Below are 18,322 nucleotides of genomic sequence, written 5' to 3'. Positions count from 1 at the left end.
GCCCCCGTGTAAACAGGGCTGTGCGCTCGTGTACGCCGTGTATGCGAGGCGGCGTGCGCTCAGGTATCTGGGTTTCCGGGAATTGTGCGCCTCGGGCTGGGCGGCAGCGCGGCGGCCGCGCGCGGGTCGGGGCCGCGTCCCGCGTTCCGGGGTCGGGGCCGCCTCCCGGGCCGCGCGGGGTGTCCGCCGGCCGCCCGTGCGCCGCGCCGGGCAGTGTCTGCCGCGCTGGTGTGTCCCCGGGCCGCGAGCGCCTGCCCCCTCCCTCCCCTCCCCCTTGGCCCGCTCTCAGACTCAGATAAAGCATTTCCTTCCATTGTCATCCTACCCGGCCGGCCGGGCTGCCAGGGCCCTCCCCCTCCCGGCCCCCTCCCTTCCTCTCGCCGTCTCTCAGTCGCTCTGCAGCCGCCGGCGACTGGGGGGATGTGAGGCCGGCGCCCCAGCCCCCCGCCCCGCCATGAGCCCCCCGCTCTGAGGGCCCCGGCCCCTGGATGCACAGCCCCGGCGCTGGTGAGTACGGGGCTGCCGCCCCCCGCCCCGCCCGCCCCGCCCTGCGCGCGGCACCCAGCGCCGCCCGCCCGGGCTCGGGCTCGGCTCCGGCTCCGGCTCGGGCTCCGCGCGGCCCGCGGGCCCGGCCTGGAGTGCGCCCCCCGACCGCGCCCGGCGCGCCCGGCTCCGCGGGGGCTCTGGCAGGCCCCCCGGCCGGGGCCGGTTCCGGGGCCGGAGGGCTCGGGCCTCCCGCGGGGCGCCCACATCCGCCCGCCCCGGGGCAGCGACAGGCCCGAGGGAGGGAGTTGGAGGCCCCGGGCCGCTGGCGCGCAGGCCGGGCGTCCCATCACCCCTAAGCCCGGGGAGGACCGACCGGCGGACCGGGGAGGGAGGGACGGCCGCCGCGGCCCCGGGAGGGGGCGGTGCTCCGGGGCGGAAGGTTTGGAAGCGCGAGAGGGCAAAGGGCAGGACCCACTGAGTCGGGGCCGGGCTCTTGGCGCTGGACATCAGCGCCCCCATCCCGCGGGTCCTGGGAGGGCCGAACTCCGAGCCCTCGGCGTGGGGGAGAATGACCCCCTGGAGGGAGGGTCCCGGGCCGTGAGGTGTTTCTGAGGACAGCCCGCCACCCTTGCTCACCCATCAGGGCGACGAGACACCTGTGCCCAAGTGAGCCGCTGAGGTGCGGGCAGCGGCGCGGGAGGGTGGGGACCGCCAGACTGTACTGAGGGGTGATGGGGGACGGGATGTGCGCCCCCCAGGCCTGGGGGTTGTTGGTGCTGTTGGTGTTAGGGAGTGTTAGCGGGAGGGGAGGGTGCAAATCTGGCAGCTGGGCTGGACTCTGACACCCTGAGTTCCTAGGCCTGTGGTTAGGAGAGAGCCCTCTGGAGCTTGCAGACCACCCAGTTCCCCCAGCCCCATTTCCCTCTCTCTGGCTGCGCATTCGGATCTGACCTCGCCAGCCACTGCTGCTCCCCCCCCCCCCCCCAAGTCCTGGCCATTCTCTCGTCTCTGCTGGCTGTCCTGCATAGAGGCCTCCTGCTGCATCTGGACTACTGGCTGTCTTGTTGCTGCCCATCCCTCCCCACACCCAGATTCAACATCTGCTTGAGGCCCAGCTCTGCCTGCCAGTTTTTAAGTTGAGATGAGGCACTGGTCCTCAGTGGCCCTGCTGGGGACTCAACATCTGGACTCATCAGCCTGTTCCCGGGACTTGCAACAGGACCCATGGGGACCTTCCTCAACACCACTGCCCAGCCACTGGGCTGAAAGAAAGGAGGCTGTGATTCAGTTCCCTACCCCCTAATGGGGTACTTTGGCAGCCCCTATCTCCCCAACAAGGACCCCATAGGCCAAGTCCCTAAAGTGCTTTGCTGCCACACATACTTCTCTCCTCACTCCTCGCCCCAACCCTCTTGCAGTTCCCAGGCTCCTTCTCTGGCTTCTGCAAGCGGCTCTTAGCTCCTCATTGCTTCTCAGCTCATCATCCTCACTCTCTGCTCTGTGTTCCCTCTGCCCACCTCAGTTTGTAAGTAATTTTCTTCTTCTCTGTAGTCACTTTAGAGGGAAACTAAGGCACAAAGCAGTTACTGTATTGTACCCAGTGAACCTAGACTGGAACCAGGTCTGGACCTGGGACTCTTTCCCTGCCTTTAGCCCCTTATGTTCCTCACACCCGGTGGGGACAGGCTCAGAGCTGCATCTTGGTGTTACATCTAGAATGGCCCTGGGGCAGTGTTCTCTTGAGGCCTCTGTGTTCTTAGCTTCAGCTAAGTGTGACCACTTGGTCTTAAGCTGGGATCCTGAGGCTGGCTGGGTCACATTCGGGTCTTGCATTGACCCTCCTAAGAATCTAAACTGGTCACACTGCTTTGACACTGAAGCCCAGTTTCCCCATCACTAAAATGGGGACAACATTTCAGGTGCACTTCCCAGAGCACGGAGGAAGAGAGGTTGACTCGAAAGAAATGGACTGGCGTCCAGGGTGGGGGTTCTTCTGCTACCCCCAACTTCCTACAGGCATCCGGGACAGACCCCAGCTTTTGTTCTTGGTGGCTTCTGGGAATGAGAGTTGGAACCCTTTCTTTCTCCATCCTCTCCCCAATCCTCCTTTAAAACCCTTGGGAGTGATGAACGCATACGTGTTGGGGTGGGGACCCTCCTATAGTTGTAGGCATGCTGGCCCGAGGACCTGGAAGGCAGAAGCTGGTGTAACCCCAGCCTCCCGTTGTCTTTCTCCTGGCCTTTTATTAAGAGCTGGTAGTTTTGAAGTTGGCGGGGGCCTGAGAGAAGATGAGCTAAGGCAAGGCCTGGGGTCACCCAGCCAGACCCTCTAACTCTGCTGGTGCCTGTTCTGCTGGCCTTCCCCTCCTCTGGCCTGGCTCGGGTCCTGCCCATGCCCTCCTTTCACACCTTGGCCCTGGCCTGTCTTTAGTCAGACTTAGGCCTGGACGGGAGGTATTGCTAGAACCAGGGCCAGAGTAAGGCCTGGGAGCTGGGGGGAGGGCATCTGTCCAGGACTGTGCATTTGTGTGTCTTGGATTTGTTCACTAGATGGGGCACTTCCTCTGGGGCAGGAAGCTTTGATTTCCTGTGGTGGGGGCGTTGGTGGGATTAGGAGTGGGGGGCTCAGCTCCGGGCCATCCCTGATGTTGTTTAGAACCACAGAGGGGCACTTTCTGTCTAAGGCTGCTTCCCCCAAGCCAGGGGAGGCAGGAAGGAGAGCACTGGTGAGGAGGCCCAAGCTGAGGAGGCCCAAGAGAAGGAGGCCATGAGGGCAGTGAGATGGTGTGTGTGTTGGGGGGGGGTTGTGGTGGGCAACACAGCAGGAAGCCTGGTCAGCAGGTGACCCTGCCGGCTATTGTGTTTCCCTGTGATATTTCCCCCCTGTTTCTGTGGTAACCTTCCCGGGGGACACAGGCCTTCAGGCTGCAGGAAGGTGCCCCCAGACAGCCCTTTCCTTAGAAGTGTGAGTGTTAGGAGGAGTCCCTAGATCGGGCCACCTCCCTAGCCCTTTCTGCTCTCGAGGCCCAGGGCCTGGACTGGGAATCCAGGCTAGTGGTTGGAGGGAGCACTGATGGGGGTGGTACCTGGGTGTAGGCCCTTTCACATCTCCTGGGGGGTGGGGGGAAGAGGAGGGGACTTTGGGGAGGGCTCTGTACCTCCCCTCATTCCATCTCTCCACTGTCCTCCTCCAGCAGCCCTCCCTCTGCCAGGGGAAGGTGGACACATGCTGCCTGGGGCACGGGGTAGGGGCGGGGCGGCAGAGGTGGGAGGGATGTTTTCATCAGCAGAACGTAGCTGCTTTGGTCCTGGACCGGTTCCCAGAGGCAAAATACATTCAGGATAGCGTCTGTTCAGTGTGGGTCCCCGTGTGGTGGGTGTGTGTGCCCACTGGGTCTGTGCTGGGGGTCCGTCTGTGCGCCCCTGGGCTGTGTATGCACGTGGCATGTGGCACGGCAGTTTGTGATCCATGTGGGGGCTCTGGGTTGGGAGAGTGTGCACACGTGTACTACAGCTGTACGACACCCGTGTGCTTGTGTACCTTTGCGATTTCTTGCTCTGGGTGGGATATATGCACATGTTTTGGGGGAACGTATACCTGCGTAAGAGTGGCTTTTTACCGGAAGTCCGGATGTTCGCTGAAAAGCACTGTCCTCCAATGCCAGCTCCTGAGCCATTTGCTTCGGTCGCCTGGGAGGGTGTTAAAAGTAAAGATCCCTGGGCCCCAGTCCAGACCAACTCAGAATCTGCAGGGTTGGGGCCTAGGAACCTGGATTATAGCACGTGCTTCACGGAATACCGGTGCAAAGCCGTGTTTGAGGACCACGGATCGGGGCCGACCTTTCTGTTTTTTCTTTTGAGAAGACTGAGACCCAGAAAGGTATGTGGTTTGTCCAAGGACACAGGGTTACGAAGAGGAAGATCTAGGACAAAAATCAACCCTTTCCAGACCAGTCCAGGACCTACCCATGCATCCTCCCTGTGTGCCTGTGTGCACGTGTCCACCCTGGGCCTTGACCTTTCCCCCGGGGTGCCAGGCTTCCTGACCTTGCTCTTCCTGTTCCATCCTGCTTTCTCCTCCCTGAGGAAATCCTGGAGGAACTGTTGAGCATCTCCTGTAAAGGAGACGTTGGCAGCCGGGAGGCCCCATTTGCCGAGCCGGTCATTCAGCTCGTCATCCATTCACTGGAGGCTTACTGGCCCTGCCGTGTGCCACGCACCGGGCACAGATGCGCAGTGAATACATAGGCAGAGCGGCTGACCTCAGGGAACTTCCACTTTAGCGGAGGAGACAGACAGTAACAAGTAGGCAAGTAAAGAAATGAGTGTATATATCACGTTACACGTTGTGATGAACCCTAAGGAGGAAATGAACTGGGTGCCACAATAGAGAACAGCAAGGTGGGACTTCCATAGATAGGGTGCTTGAGAAGGTGACAGTGATGCCTTCTCTCACCCCCCCAGCCCAGAATTGGGTCCTCAGAGCTTCTGAGCATGCTTGGGAGCTGCCCGGATCCGGGTGGGGGCCCTGGGCTGAGCGCTGGCTGAGGACTGAAGTGTCTTTCCTGGCATGGCAGGCGGCAGGGTCTCTGCTCCCCAAGCAGCACCCCCCCCCCAGGTTGGCCAAGGGGGAGACGAGGAGGGGGAGCTGGACAGGGCTGAAATTGAGGCTGCTCTGTTGCTCCGAGGAGCAGCCGCCTTTTCCCTCCGCAGGGCTGAGTCCAGGGCCCTGCGCAGGCACCAGGCACATGTTGGGTGTGGGGAAGGCAGCAGCCTCTCCCCAGCAGCTCTCAAGCACCACCCCATTCCTGACACTCCAGCCTCACCTTCCTCCTGCCTCATCCCCTTCCTCCCCATCTCCCCACCTGGGAACTCCTGTGCCAAGTCCCTCCTCTCTTGGGTCTAGCCTGGCTGCCTCCGTGGCCACTGGATGTATTTGCCTGGCTCTGGAATCACTGTGGAGAGGGTCAAGACTTAGAGAGGACCTGGCCCTGTTAGAGAGGGCAGACCAGAGAGGCTCTGGGGCAGGGACCGGAGAAGACAGGGCGAAGGAGAGGGCCGAGGCTGGCCAATCTGGGGTCCGGACAGGAGAGAAGGCATGAAGGAGCCCTTTAGCTGGGTGCCCCAGAGCCTCTCCTGGGCCCTTGGAATCTGCTTCCCAAACTGGGTGAGAATCTCAGCCCAGGGGACAGATGTCAGCTAGCCCCCTGCAGTCCTGCCCCTTCTCCCTCTCAGGAGGCTAACTTTCACTTGGGGCGAGGAGCCCTCAGACCCTCTCACCTCCAACCTCTTCTGCAGGGTAGATGGGATGGGGTGTTCCTTGGGGGCCATAGAGCTGAGGCTGCAGCGAGCTGCAACTCTTCCCTTAGAGACGGAAGTGTTAGAGGAGCCCCCAAGTAAGAGAAGAGCCCTCTTCCGCCCCCTCCCCCTCCTGCCTCAGCTGGCATTCTAAGGGGGGGGCTCCTTTAGGCTGCTCAGTGCACAAGCCCCCCGGACTCCGGAGCCTCCCAGGCCTTCGCTCCCAAGCTTAACCCCAGCCCCTCCATAACCCCCACAGCAGGATGGGGAGGGGACTTTTAGTAAGGAGGGCCCAGAGCTAAACTCACCATCCCCACCCTGCCTCCTTCCCACTTCCTTTTTTCCCCATGTTGCCTGCAGGGATTGGAAACCCTGGTGGTCAGAGACCCTGGGCCTTCAGGGAGAGCCTCTGCCCTGGGAAGAGGGAGGGGAGCCCATTCCTGCTCAGGAGTACGGCTCAGCTCCCTGCAGAGCCCTTTCCGAGGAGCCCAGGTCTGGCTCCTGCTGTCACTCCCAGCCCAGGAAGTCTCATTCCTGCCTCCGCCGGCTCCCAGGAAGGCTGGGAAAGGCGGGGCCGGCTGGGAGCCACAGGTTCGGAAAGAGTCCGGGGTGGGGGAATTCGGCAACTGGGCTGTAACCATCTTGTTTTGCTTGCCCCACAAACCTGCCCGGGCATCCGCTGCACCCGCCGGGGCGTTCAGGTTCGAGAACTGCTCTCAGAATGACAGGCTGGTGGCACCCGGTTGGGGCAGGGGGTGGGGGTGGGGTGCAGGGGGGAGCCCCAGGCGAGGGGGAGCTGGAGGGTTAAAAATAGCAGCAGCCGGGTTTCGGTTAGCAAATGTGGAGGCGGGGAGCTGGAGGCGGGGCAGGAGGCAGGCAATGTTTGCCCGCAGCGCAGGGCTGTGTTTCCCCTGGGTCTCAGGAGTGAGTCACGGTGGAGACGCTGAGGAGGTGCTGGCAGAGCACCCCCACCCCCAGCCCCACCGGGGCGAGGGGCTGAGCGCAGGCTTCATCTCCATGGTTCTAGAGGACGTGCATCTCCCTTCCAGGCCTTCAGAGCCGTCTTGAGAGTTGGGCCAGCGGGATCAGGGGATCTAGGGGAAGAAATGGACCCTTCTGAGGCCAGAGACGTGGCTTTGATTCCGAATGGTTGTGGAACCTGGTGCAAAGCTGCAAAGGGCCCGAGTGTTGGTTTCCTAGTCTTTCAAGTGGGAATTTTCTCAGATGCGTGTGCAAACACGTGGTGGACTCTAAAGCACCCTACGGATGTTAATTATCACCTCTGGGCCCTCCTGTGCCCATTGCAAAGCCTGGCAGCAGAACCTTCCAGTAAGAACACGGGGAGGGATGGGATGACCTTGGCAGAGTCCCTATTTCTCCTGCAGACAGCTAAGTGTAACCTTGGGCACATGGCTTCCTGTGCCTCAGTTTCTCCATGTCTGTAACACGAAGATAATAACAGTTTCAAGCTCGTGGAGTTGCTATAAAGATTAAATAACGTCAGTGCCATGCCTGGTACAAAGCCAGTGCACACAGAATATTCATCACCGTTATTGATGTTATTGTTCATATTTTTGAAGGTCAGGGATAGGGAATGTTAAAGACATGAAGAACAGAAACTGGGCCCAGCCCCAGTTCACAGACTAAACCAGGCCAAATTCACTGTTCCAGATTCCTCCACCCATAAGGGCCTGGAATAGCAGGAGTCTGCAGCCAGAAGTCACAGGGTGGACCCCTTCTTCTCTCTTTCAGTCCACTGCCCGCAGGCTCCCCCAGCGAGGCAGGATGCCGGAGGACCTTGGGGCCTCCCAGCCAGCTGGCACTGGGAAGGGTCTGCGATGGGGCCGCCCTGATGGGCCTGACATGGGATACCTTGCCAGCCTTTGCTGGAGTGACCTTTATTATAGCCCCTCCCTGGCAGCTCTTAAGAGGAACATGAGGCAGAGGAGGGATGGGAAGGGCAGTGATGTCAGCAGTGAGTATCCCCAGCACTGTGGCCCTGCAAGAGGCAGGAGGCATTTCTTTCAGGAAATGATCATTATTCAGCCTACAGGCATTCATGAAATCAGTCCTGACCTGGTGCCCAGCCCTGCGCTAGGCCCTCTGTGTGATTCAGGAGAGGCGGGGGACGCGAGGTTGTAAATAATGCGAAACCTCAGAGGCTGTAAGGGTCCAACAGTATGATGCATGGAGGCCACGAAAGCCCGCTGTCCTAGTTCTCTTGGGAACCAGAAGCTGAACCTTGACTTCACGACCCATCGTGACATCTTTATCCGTGTGCGCGCGCGTGTTCATATACATGTGTATTCCGTTTTATTCTTACAGAGCAGTTCTTGTCCACTGTAGATGATCAGACAACACAGACAAGAAGAAATTTAAAAATTGAGAAGCATTCCAGTCCCAGCGGTCAGAGACCACTGCCACAATACCGCTTCGCATCTCCCTGTTCCCTGACATGCACTCCTAGGTCATAGTGTTTACGAAAATGAGATTACACTGCATGTGCTGGTTTTTCAGGGATCGCCACCTTCCACGACAGTGAATTTTCATTTCATCAAACTCCCAGTTGGCCAGAAATTGTCCTTCACAGCTGGTTTGTCCCAATCAGTACCCAGGACCATGCGTCTGTTTATTGAGTTCCCTGAAGGCTGTGCGAGCACCCTGGCCGGATTCGTGGTCCGGAAAAACCCTGGCCCACCAAGTCCCAAGGGCAGCTGCAGAACCCTGGCCGCAGAAGGGAATCATGTCACCGGGAGAATCTGCCTGGCAGACCTCTGCCATCTTCCAAAAATAATAGGCGAAACGAAGGGGATACTCAGGCCCAACTGAGATGGGGATCTCTGGGTACTTACTGTCATTAATATTAATGTGGCGTCTTGTTGAGTGCCAGCATTCATGGCTTATTGCTATTCATGGCCTCCTCTATCTGTGCCGCCCCCAGGCCAGGGAGCAGGCCCAGGCCTCCACAGTGGCCTCCACCTTCCCCTGCCCCAGGTCCAAGTGCACTGATGGTCTCTGGCTCTGATCCCCAGGAGTCTGCCCTAATGGAGGGTACTCTGTTCTGCACTGGGGGGGGGGGGGGGAGTGTGTGCCTCCATTTCTTCCACCTGTCCAAGGCCTGCCTGTGTATCTGAGGGCAGGGGGGTGGGGAGAGAACAAGAGCTTCTCCTCCCCAGGGAATTCACTCCCAAGTAGCCACTCTGCTCCACGGGCGACTTGCTCTGGTTATGCAACCTGCATTTTCTCCAGTGCTTGACAGTTTCCAGAGTGCTTCAGACCGCATTTGCTCCTCCGTGGCAGCCCTGGGAGTTTTGCTTGTTTGTATCCTGCTGGAGGCTGCTTACAGGAAACAATGAAATGGTAACATGTCCGTTTAAAAAAACAGGGAAAACAGAAGATGAAAAAGGAAGTGAAGATGGGTTTGGGAGTGCCTCCTGGAGACAAACAGGCATGATCTCTGTTGTTATTTTTGTTGCCACTGATGTTTTCTGGGTGGAATCCGAGCAAGCCGTGGGAACACACCGCCCCTGGGGGGCACGCCCAGGCCTTCAGATGCTGGGATCCACTCTGTCCTCTGGCCCCTCGGTGACCTCACCTCACCACCTGGGGAGGTGGGTGGACCTGTGTGCCAGGGCCAGAAGTATGACCCTGGAGCCCCAGGAGCCCATTTACGAGCTGTGCGGCCTCCGCCAGTTTCTTGAAAACTCCACACCTCAGTTTCTCCCTTTGTAAAAGGAGGCTGCTTACTGTATGTACCAGACAGGGGTTTTGTGAGGACCAAGTGAGATCGTCCGAGTAAGACGCTTAGCACAGTGACCGGCACACAGTAGGCATTTGGTACAGGGATGCGGATCGTCACTAATCTTACGCATTAATAATTATGATAAGGTACTCATTATTACCTGACTGTTATTAATCCGATAACTGGCACTTTCCCTGGCAGTCCCTGGAGTGGACTGAGCGGCCTCCTGGTGGCACAGGTGGGAGGAGCCAAGGAAGGCACATCCCCTGGCTCACGTGTGCTTGGCTGAGGCAGAGCTGGCAGGCGGTGTAAGGGGGGGGGCGAGTGGGAGTGGGGGGCGTGGGAGGCACGATCTGGCCAAGGAAGGCCCAGAAGCTGAGGGAACAGGAGGAGTGCGAGGGAAGGAATATGAGACCTTGGAGGGGAGAAGGAGCGGCAGCCCCGGGGCGGTGACCGTGCTTCCTGTTGGGGCAAGCGCTGGCCCTTGAGAAAGACTGTCTGGGGCTGGCTGCTAAGAGGGAGCAGCTGGTCTAAGTGGGGCAGCAGGGGCTGGGGGAGGGGAGAGACAAAGGCAGAAGCTGACGGAACCTCCGCTCCTCTCCCCACATTACAGATGGGGCCCCCATCTTGACTGCTCAGGATGTTTTGCTTATGATAGGAAAGATGGTGGTTAGATACCATGGTGAACTTCCTATCTCAGGGATTGGAGCTACTGGAGCAGGGGAGTGAGGGTAAGTGGGAGCTTAGCCTTTGAGGGCTTTCAGGCCCTGAGAAACCCTAGGCCAGGGCTGACCAGGGGGCTGGGGCTGGGGGCAGCCGCCAGCTCAGGAATTCCCTAGGTGCTCGGCCGGCCTGGCTGTCCGGAGAAGGCAGTGGGTGACAGGAAGCGGATGCAGGCTCTCTGGGGCCAGCCACCCTGAGCGAGCAGCTCTGCCCGCCCCTTTGCACCTCTACCAAGGACAGGCAGGGAAGACAGAGTGGTGGTCTGGGAGGCCCCCGGAGGTGGGCAGGGCTCCGAGGAGCCCCTGTTTCTCTTTGCCAGAGGACGGGGAGGCTCTCCGGAGAGCGCCTGTCCCAGGTACCGGCAGCGGCACACCCGTCGGGCCGGCTCGGCTCCCCCTGCCTCAGCGTCCAGCGGCCGGCGGGTCTCCGGCTAGGAGGAGAGGCCAGGGGGTGGAAGAGAGGACCTGGGCCGGGGGCAAGGAGCCAGGAAGGACGCTTTCCCACCCCCAGGGAGCTCGAGCTGCCGCTGCCATGGTTACGTCTGCTTCCTGTTTGATTCATCTCAAACAGCAGAAGGGGGGGTGCCGGCTCCCAGCTCGGGCCACCGCTGCGTGGGGCTGTTTACAACAGCCGCATGTGGGATTCCCAGAAAGAGACTCCAAACCGGACATCCTGCGGCTGCAAAATACCCAGGTGTCAAGAGCTAAAAATAGCTGCCCTAGGGCCCCAGGCAGGGGGAAAGGGGCATGCTCACTGCGGGGGCGGGAAGGCCAGCCTGTGGCCTCCCATCCAGCCTCCTGCGAGGCCCACTGCTGCTGCGAGCTGCAGGGCTTCTGTCCCCTCGCTGCCCCCCTCCCCGCCCGCTGTGGACTTGGACTGACAGGGGGCTTTTGTCTGGGCGGCCATGGCCCAGGCCACTCACCTGTGAGGCATGCCTCTGCCTGCGAGCAGCCCAGCTTGCTTTGGGACGCTAATGAGAGTCTCAGAGGCAGTCGGGAGCTTCTAGAGAGAGGAGGTAGCAGGCAGTGGAGAGCAGGGAGAATGAAGCCGATGCTCTTCCAAGACCCCAGCCTGTCACCAGCCCCTCATTCCCACATGCAGTCCGAAATCATTGCCTGGAATCTTCGAAGTCAGCAGTTGCTCTCCATAAGTGGTTCTTCAGGACCGTCTTCACGGGGCCCCGGAGATGAAATGGGCAGCTTTTGCTCTCTAACCTCCAGCAGGCCTGGGGTCCGCCGCTGGTACTGGTCTCCGCGGGGCTGGGTGCTTTTTCCATCTTTCCCTGTGCCCAGCCAGGTCCGGCATTTGTCCCCTACCTGCCGGCCTGTGGGAGTGGAAGTGCTGGGGAGGGGCGGGGGCGGGTACCGGTTGAGAACACGGATTCTGGAGCCCGGTTGCTTGGTTCAAGCCCCAGCTGAGCCACTTCCAGGTTATGTGGCTTCAGACAAGTTATTTAATCCTGCTGGGCCTCAGTCTACTGATCTGTATAATGGGGGTAAAAAGAGTAACCTCACCTGGTGAGGGTTAGATGAATTAGCACACGTAAGGCACTCAGAACAACTGGCCCGTAGTCAAGTGTTAGTTTACAAAAGTTCGGATGGACGAGAAAGGGAGGGGAGTGCAGTCCTAAAGAGGTGGGGCGGGGAATGCAGCGGGGAGAAGATGCACTGTGGCAGAAGAGGAGAGGGCGCGTCTGAGACCAGACACTGAATGCGTTTGCTGCGAGGGAGGCCGCAGCCCGGTTCAGGGACACACGTAGTACTTGACACTGTTGAGGGAGCGCCTACCATGTGCTAGGAGCTCCACGCGCAGCGTTGCTGAGCTCAGATGACCTCTTCCAAGTGCATAGTCTTGCAGTGGGGCAGCCAAGGCTTGACCAGGTTACACCGTGTCCCTGCTCTCCCTGTCGGTCCGGGAGAGCCGGAGTTTGAACCCATGTCCATCTGACCTCAAAGCCAACGTCCTCCATGCCGTGGACCCTCGCTTCCATTACTCTGTGTGGCACGAGCGTCTCGCCAGCTTGCAGCCCCCTGGGTTCTGAATAAATCTGAGCAATAAGCAGCTTCATGCCAAGATAATGAGCAATAAAATTAATAATGAGCAAGAGAATTTCTGGAAGGTAGGGGAGAGATAAGAAACCGTTAGAAAAGGGTTCATTCTAGGGAAGTTCTTGGGAGTTGGATGACTGAGAAAGTTTTTGTCTTACACTTTTTGAGACTCTGAACTTTTTTTAAGTATCTGCAAGTCATCTACTTTTTAATTTTTTGAAAAAACTGTGGGCTGTATGTGAGACTCCTTGAGAGTGAGACGCTATTTCCTTCGGCCGTCCGTCTTTTCAAGGCCTGGAGCAGGGACCTCACGTGGATGTACTGGTTGCCCGCGTCTGGAATTGCCTTCTTGACTTCCCCCTGCACTGGCCTGGCCACACCGCTCCCCTGCTGGGGGATGGTGACCTAGCCCCTTCCCCTCGCTCCGGCCTCCTCTCTGAGGTGGGAGGGTTGGCCTGAATAGGCTCTAAAACCCCATCAGCTCCTAAGGTTCTCAGATTCTGTGACCCGAATGCCTTCGAGAAGAGCCTCTCCTTGGTGCTCGGTGCTCACTCTGTGTCAGGAGGGCCTGGCAACCGTGATGTTCTTTCTCATGTTTATTTATTCTTGGATCTTCCTGAAGCCGTTTCAGCCCCAGCTTTCATCTTCTCTGCCAGCCCCCATGCAGAGTCAAGCTTTGTTCTGCTTGTGTCAGGGAAACAGAACCAGAGCCGCAATGCAAGCAATGCGGGGTGTGGAGGGAGCCAGCCGTGAACCCGGGACCTGGCCGCCTGCCGTCGCCTGCTTTCCTCTTGCCCGCTGGGGCCCAGGCCTTCCTGCTACTCCTCTTCAGCTAGTCAGGAGATCAGGGAGGTGGGGACAGCCTCAAAAAAGACATCAGAGGCGTTGGCAGGGGGCTTCTGCTCCTAGGGAAGCCCTCTTCCTGACAAAGGGCCTGAAGCACCTGGGAGAGCCGGTGAGCAGGCCAGGCTCAGGTTTCCCCCCACCTTGTGCCTGCCTTGGGGCGAAGTCCCTTCTGTGGGGAAGGTGAGGCCTGGGCCAACAAAGTAGGAGTGGGCGACCAGCTTGCATAGGTGCTCGGGGGGCCTTTGTGTCTGCTCTGGGGGTTTCTGAGAGCGAGGGGTGGACCCACTGGGGCAGTATTTCTGGGGCTCTTTGGTTCTGTGTGAGGTCAGGCACGCTGGTTTGGGAAGGTAACTTAGTAGGCCCAGGGGCCTCGGTGCCAAGTAAACCGCCTCTTCAGTCTGCCTGCAGAGGCTTCCGAAGGTCGAAATGGGGGAGAGCCAGGATTCCAAAGTGGAGAGCTCTCCACCCTGGTGGGGAGCTGTGTGGAGAAGGGTCCAGGCCTAGGCACGGTTCAGTCCCTCAGGTCCATTCACTCCTGATTTTGTCTGGTCCCAGAGTAGTGGTAACAGCGCCCCGAGAGGGGACACTGAGAAGAAGTGTCCCCCAGTTCATGGCCAAGCCTGGGTTGCAGAATGTTCACTTTCTGGTTTTAGTTTAGCCAGCAGCTGGGTCCCCTTAGATACCTCTCCTCTCTCTGGGACCCAGGAGAGCTGTTCCACAGGTCTTATTATCTTTGTTGCTTTGGGCTCTTCTGAACTCGAAGGCCATCAGCACAGATCCAGGGACTTGGGGGAGAAGCAGAACTTTTTCCAGGAATTGCTTCTGGAAGCAGCCCCTGTTGGCAACACACGCACACGCATGCATGCGTGCTCCCAGCTTTTCTGAACAGAGTTTCTGTCGTAGATCGTCATCACAGAACATCCCTTTGGGCTCAGTGACAAACACTACAGAGTTCAGGGCCATTAGCTTGTCTCCTACCCCGAGAGTGTATGGTGTCCTGACTCCATGGTTACCAGGGAGCAAGGCTTGGCTCTGCTCCCAAGCGTGGTTGCCGCTGACCAGCCCTCGGGCAGGGGCTGAGGGGAGGTAGGGGAGAATCCCCACTAGGCAGGGTCTAGAGGCACGGGACTGACACACAGGCCTGACGCAGCCTCTGGGAGTATACCCGGGAGCCCAGTTCAGAGACCTCCCTTGGGGGACCAGCCGAAGAAAGAGGAGGTCCTAAGAGAGCCTAGAGTGGGGGTTACCGCGTCCTGGGGAGGGGATGCTGCCTCCCACACCGGTGTTCCTTGGGGCTCACAAAGCTTGAGAAATCTTCATGCCACGTCCTAGGCGGGGGCTGGGGTGGGGGGAGCACCACGGCATTCGAGTCCCTCGTTCCCGGTAGAGCCTGGCGTGTGGGCCACTGGGCGGTGGGTGCAGATGGGCTCGGCTTCCAAATGACACCCTGGAGACCATGATGAGGGCAGTGCTGAGGTGGCTACGGGAAGGGAGCAGGGGGGAGGTCGGGGTGAGCTTCATGAGGAAGCCCGTGGGCTTGTGCAGCGCCGAGTTCGGTGGCTGGAGCCGCCCTGCCCTACCAACGTTAGCATCTGGAGCATGGGGCAGTAGTGTTCGAGGGCAGCGGGGGCCGGGGGGGGGGAGCTCTCTGGGCCTAGAGTTGTCCCCTCCCCCAGCGGTGCCTGCCTGCAGGGAGTTCTCCTTTCTTCAGCCTCTGGAAGAGGAACTCTGGCTGCCCCTTAAACGCAGACCCAAAAGAGCAGCACCCACCAGTTGCTCTTCAGAAAATATCCCTTCTGCCCCCAGGCTGGCCTGAGGGGGTCTTCTGTGTGTCCCTCAAGTGCCCCCTCCAGGTGGCCTTCCAGTCTCCTGGACTCTTGCCCCTTGGCCCTGAGCTGGGACAGCAGAAGGGAAAAGGCTTCATCTGGGACAGGTGACCTCAGGTTCCTCTCTGTCTTTCCCTACCCCAGTGGGCCTCCGGGCAACTGCGTGTCTCTGCTGCTGTCCCGCTTGGGCCCTACCATGGGGTTTCACGGGTTCTGAATGGGATGGGGGGGGGGTTCTGGGCTCGGCTTATGGGCCTGAGAGAGGTGACCATTTCCAAAAGGAAAGACTTCTATTTCAGGTTATTCCAAAAAAAGGGCCAAGAGTTTCTTTTCTCTGGGGGAGCAGAGGCTGCAGGACACGGGACGGGGCAGCAGGAGGAAAGGGATTCCTACTGTGGGGTCCTTGGCTGTGTGCTGCAGCCCTACTACTTCACAGCTCCCCCCATTTCTGACTTGAACTTCAGGCCATGACCCACTCCCTCCCCAACTGTGGAAGCCTCCCCCTTGGCACCTGCTCCTATCTGCTCCCATCTGGGAAGCCTCTGAGCAGCCCGCAGTTACCCTTCTCTGGGCCCGCTTCTCCCCATCTCCCTCCTGGCAGCCTCTCCCACCTCTGGCCACCTCCCCTCCCAGTTCTCTTTCCCTTTGGGTTATGGGAGCCTGGGCCCTAGGGGAGTGGTGCCGGAGCACATCCAGGAGGGTTGAAGGCACTGTTGGGTAAACTGGGGCCTCGTTGGGCCTGCTGTGGACTGGGCTCTGGTGGGACGAGATGTCTGAGTCACTGGGTGACTAGGATGAGGAAGAGAGGGCTGGCGAGTGCTCTCATTCAGCCTGGGAATTTGAAGGAAGGAATGGGGCAGACTCCTTGCTCTTTGGTTAGCTTCTGATGCAGGTGCCGGGTTTGGGGGTGCTCAAGCTGGAGTGGGGCCTCCCCGCCTGGCCTGGCCTTCTCACCCTTTCCCTACCCTTTCCCTGAAGCCCCTTCATGCTCTCTCTCTTCTCTCTACAGATGGGACCCAGGTGAGCCCGGGTGCCCGCTGCCCCAGTCCCCCTGGCACAGGTAAGAGTCAGGCCCAAGGGAGCCCATGGTGGGAGTGGAAGATGAGGATGGGGAGATAAGAGGGGCGAGAGAAGCAGGGTGGCTGGCTGATGGACCGGAGGGTGGGGAGGTTGGGGTTCTGGGGGTGGGGATGAAGTTAAGATGGGGGTGGGGTGAGGAGTGGGGTAAGAGAGGCAACTCTGGATCTAGGCTGGTCCCACTGCTGGGAAGCACAACAGGAAAAGGAAAGGCAGGATGCTCTTCTTGTCCTTGTTGGCTGCAGTGAAACAGGAAGGCAAGTAGGAAGCTAATGTTTGTACTCAGACCCCTGCCTCACATCAGGCTCTGGGCGAGGCGCCTGGTTCTTGCTCGTTGGCTTTAGTTCTCACAGCGGCCCCGCACAGTGGGCACAGCAGCCCTCGCAGGTGGGAAGAGGCCTCTTGCTGCTCGGGTGGGAGGGGAAGGACCCCTCTTCTGGGTCCTCTCACATCCCGGCCTCCTCTGCCGTTCGGCTCTTCTGGTTTAGGATGTGCTGCGGGGCCGGGGCTGGAGTGGCTGACGGCTGCCCCTTCTCAGCCTCAGCCGGTGTCCACGGAGGGCCTCCCGGGTGCCTGACGCCTAGCAGTTACGTGTGGCGGGGAGGAGTGAAGTCCGGGTGTCCTCTTTGCCTCCCTCCTGGATGTCCAAAGGCTTACAGGCAGGTTGGGGGTACAGGACACACCAGTAGAACGCGGTACGTGACCAGGGCCAAACAAGGGCGCAGAGGATGGAGTTCATCCCTTCACTCAGGGACACTGAGTCCCACCTGTTGTCCCATAGTCCTCCTGGACATGTGATTTCAAAACAATACAGAAATTGGAAAAAGGAACATTGATGAACCCCATCTCTGTGCCAGGGCACCTTCTTAGGCATTTAAGGGGGACAGATACAGAGATTTAGTCAGTGATTCAGCCAGTATTTATTGGGTTCTTATCACGTGCTAGGTACTGTTCTAGGTGCTGGAATAGGGAGAAGTAAACCAAACCAAGTCCCTGCCCTTGCAGCTGGACTCTGATGGTACCCGCCCACCCTGGGCTTAGAGGGCACCAAACTGCCAGTGTGACTGGAATCCAGAGGAGGGAGGGACGCCGGGCGGCGGGCTGAGTGCAGGGAAGGGGGAAGCTTCCAGCTGGACGTGGAAGAAAGGGTAGGATCTGGAAAAGTAGAATTTGAGGGATGAGGACGGAACTGACAGGAAGTCATTGTGAGCAAAAGCTCAGAGGGTAAAAGGTACGTGGGCTTGTGATAGGACAGGAGCTGACGGCTGAGACGAAAGGTTGCATTCAGAGGTAGGAGACAAAGAGAAGCTGGCTTAGCACCGGATTGTGGAGACCCCCAAATGCTAACTGATCCCGAGCTGCTGCGTTCTCAGAGTTGCTGGGGCGGAGCCCCTCCCACATTCTCGGCAGCCCTGTGCTCCGAGGGAGGGACGGGGAGGGACGGGGCCTCTCGGTCCGTGGGAGGCTGAGGCAGCTAGCCCCGTGTCCTGTGGCCTGCCCGGGGTTCTCGGAGGTCCCGCTCATATCATCAAGGGAGTCCTCTGATGGACAGGAAGCCAGGACACCAGATGTGGAGGACTGAGACCCTTCCTGGTAGGAGTGTGTTAGCAGCAGAAGCCCAGACTCAAGCCGAATGAGAATCTGGGTTCCCCGAGTGGATGCATGAACAGGGGTGGGGGATGGAGGCTGCACGTTGCCTGCTGCAGGGCCCTTCTGGGTGCAGTCTCTTACTCTCTGGACAGTCGCGGTGGGCACTCCCTCCTCGGCTCTTCTCTTGTCTCTGTCTCATGGGCAGAGAACGTTAGAGTGGATGCCCCTTAGCCGCAAGCCCATCTTTCTCTGATCAGTGAGAACCCCCCAAAAGTCCCTGGGAAAATGGAGCCAGAGCACTGGCCTCGGCAGGACCAGAACCCATGCTCACCGTGCCTCTCGCCGGCTGGCTTTGCAGAGTCCCTTCCCCTGAGCCTCAGTGTCCACAGCTGGGATAATAGAATAGCAATAACCACCTCCCAGGGCCTCTGTGGGTTTCGGGGTGAAAGGGTTTTGCAGACATGCCTGCATGTGTGCCGTAGCTTGAAGATAATGATTGGTAATGGTTGAGGTGGGCTGGAGACTGTGTTCCCTGACTCCCCGGCTGGTGCTGTCACAGTGCCTTCCAGTGCCCCTCAGCCTTGGGCGCAGAGGCAGCCCGGGGCTGCCCTGACGGGCGATGCCTCACATTGCCGGGTGAGCCGAAGGAGGCCTCTGCAGACAGGTTTCCCCAGTTGTGTGCTCTG

At 59.4% G+C, this 18,322-nt stretch overlaps 1 protein-coding gene across 5 annotated transcripts in view; it reads left to right on the top strand.

Annotated features, from left to right (window-relative positions):
- Positions 1-340: 340 nt before the first annotated feature.
- Positions 341-18,322, top strand: part of HDAC7 (histone deacetylase 7) — a 35,322-nt gene continuing 17,340 nt past the window's right edge. The window contains exons 1-2 of one of the 5 annotated variants that reach the window (XM_026502016.4): positions 341-507; positions 15,979-16,029. In XM_026502016.4, the coding sequence (XP_026357801.1) occupies positions 489-507; positions 15,979-16,029 (70 nt within the window). In that variant the 5' untranslated portion in view covers positions 341-488. Of the gene's footprint in view, positions 508-9,949; positions 10,258-15,978; positions 16,030-18,322 lie in introns of those variants that run through there. The other 4 variants (XM_048216648.2, XM_044385505.3, XM_044385504.3 and 1 more) reach the window with 4 other exon arrangements.

This window comes from Ursus arctos, unplaced genomic scaffold (assembly GCF_023065955.2).
Source record: "Ursus arctos isolate Adak ecotype North America unplaced genomic scaffold, UrsArc2.0 scaffold_26, whole genome shotgun sequence".
Classification (NCBI taxonomy): Eukaryota; Metazoa; Chordata; class Mammalia; order Carnivora; family Ursidae; genus Ursus; species Ursus arctos.
Note: the sequence above shows the minus strand (reverse complement) of the source record. Positions and strands in the feature narration are given on the sequence as shown.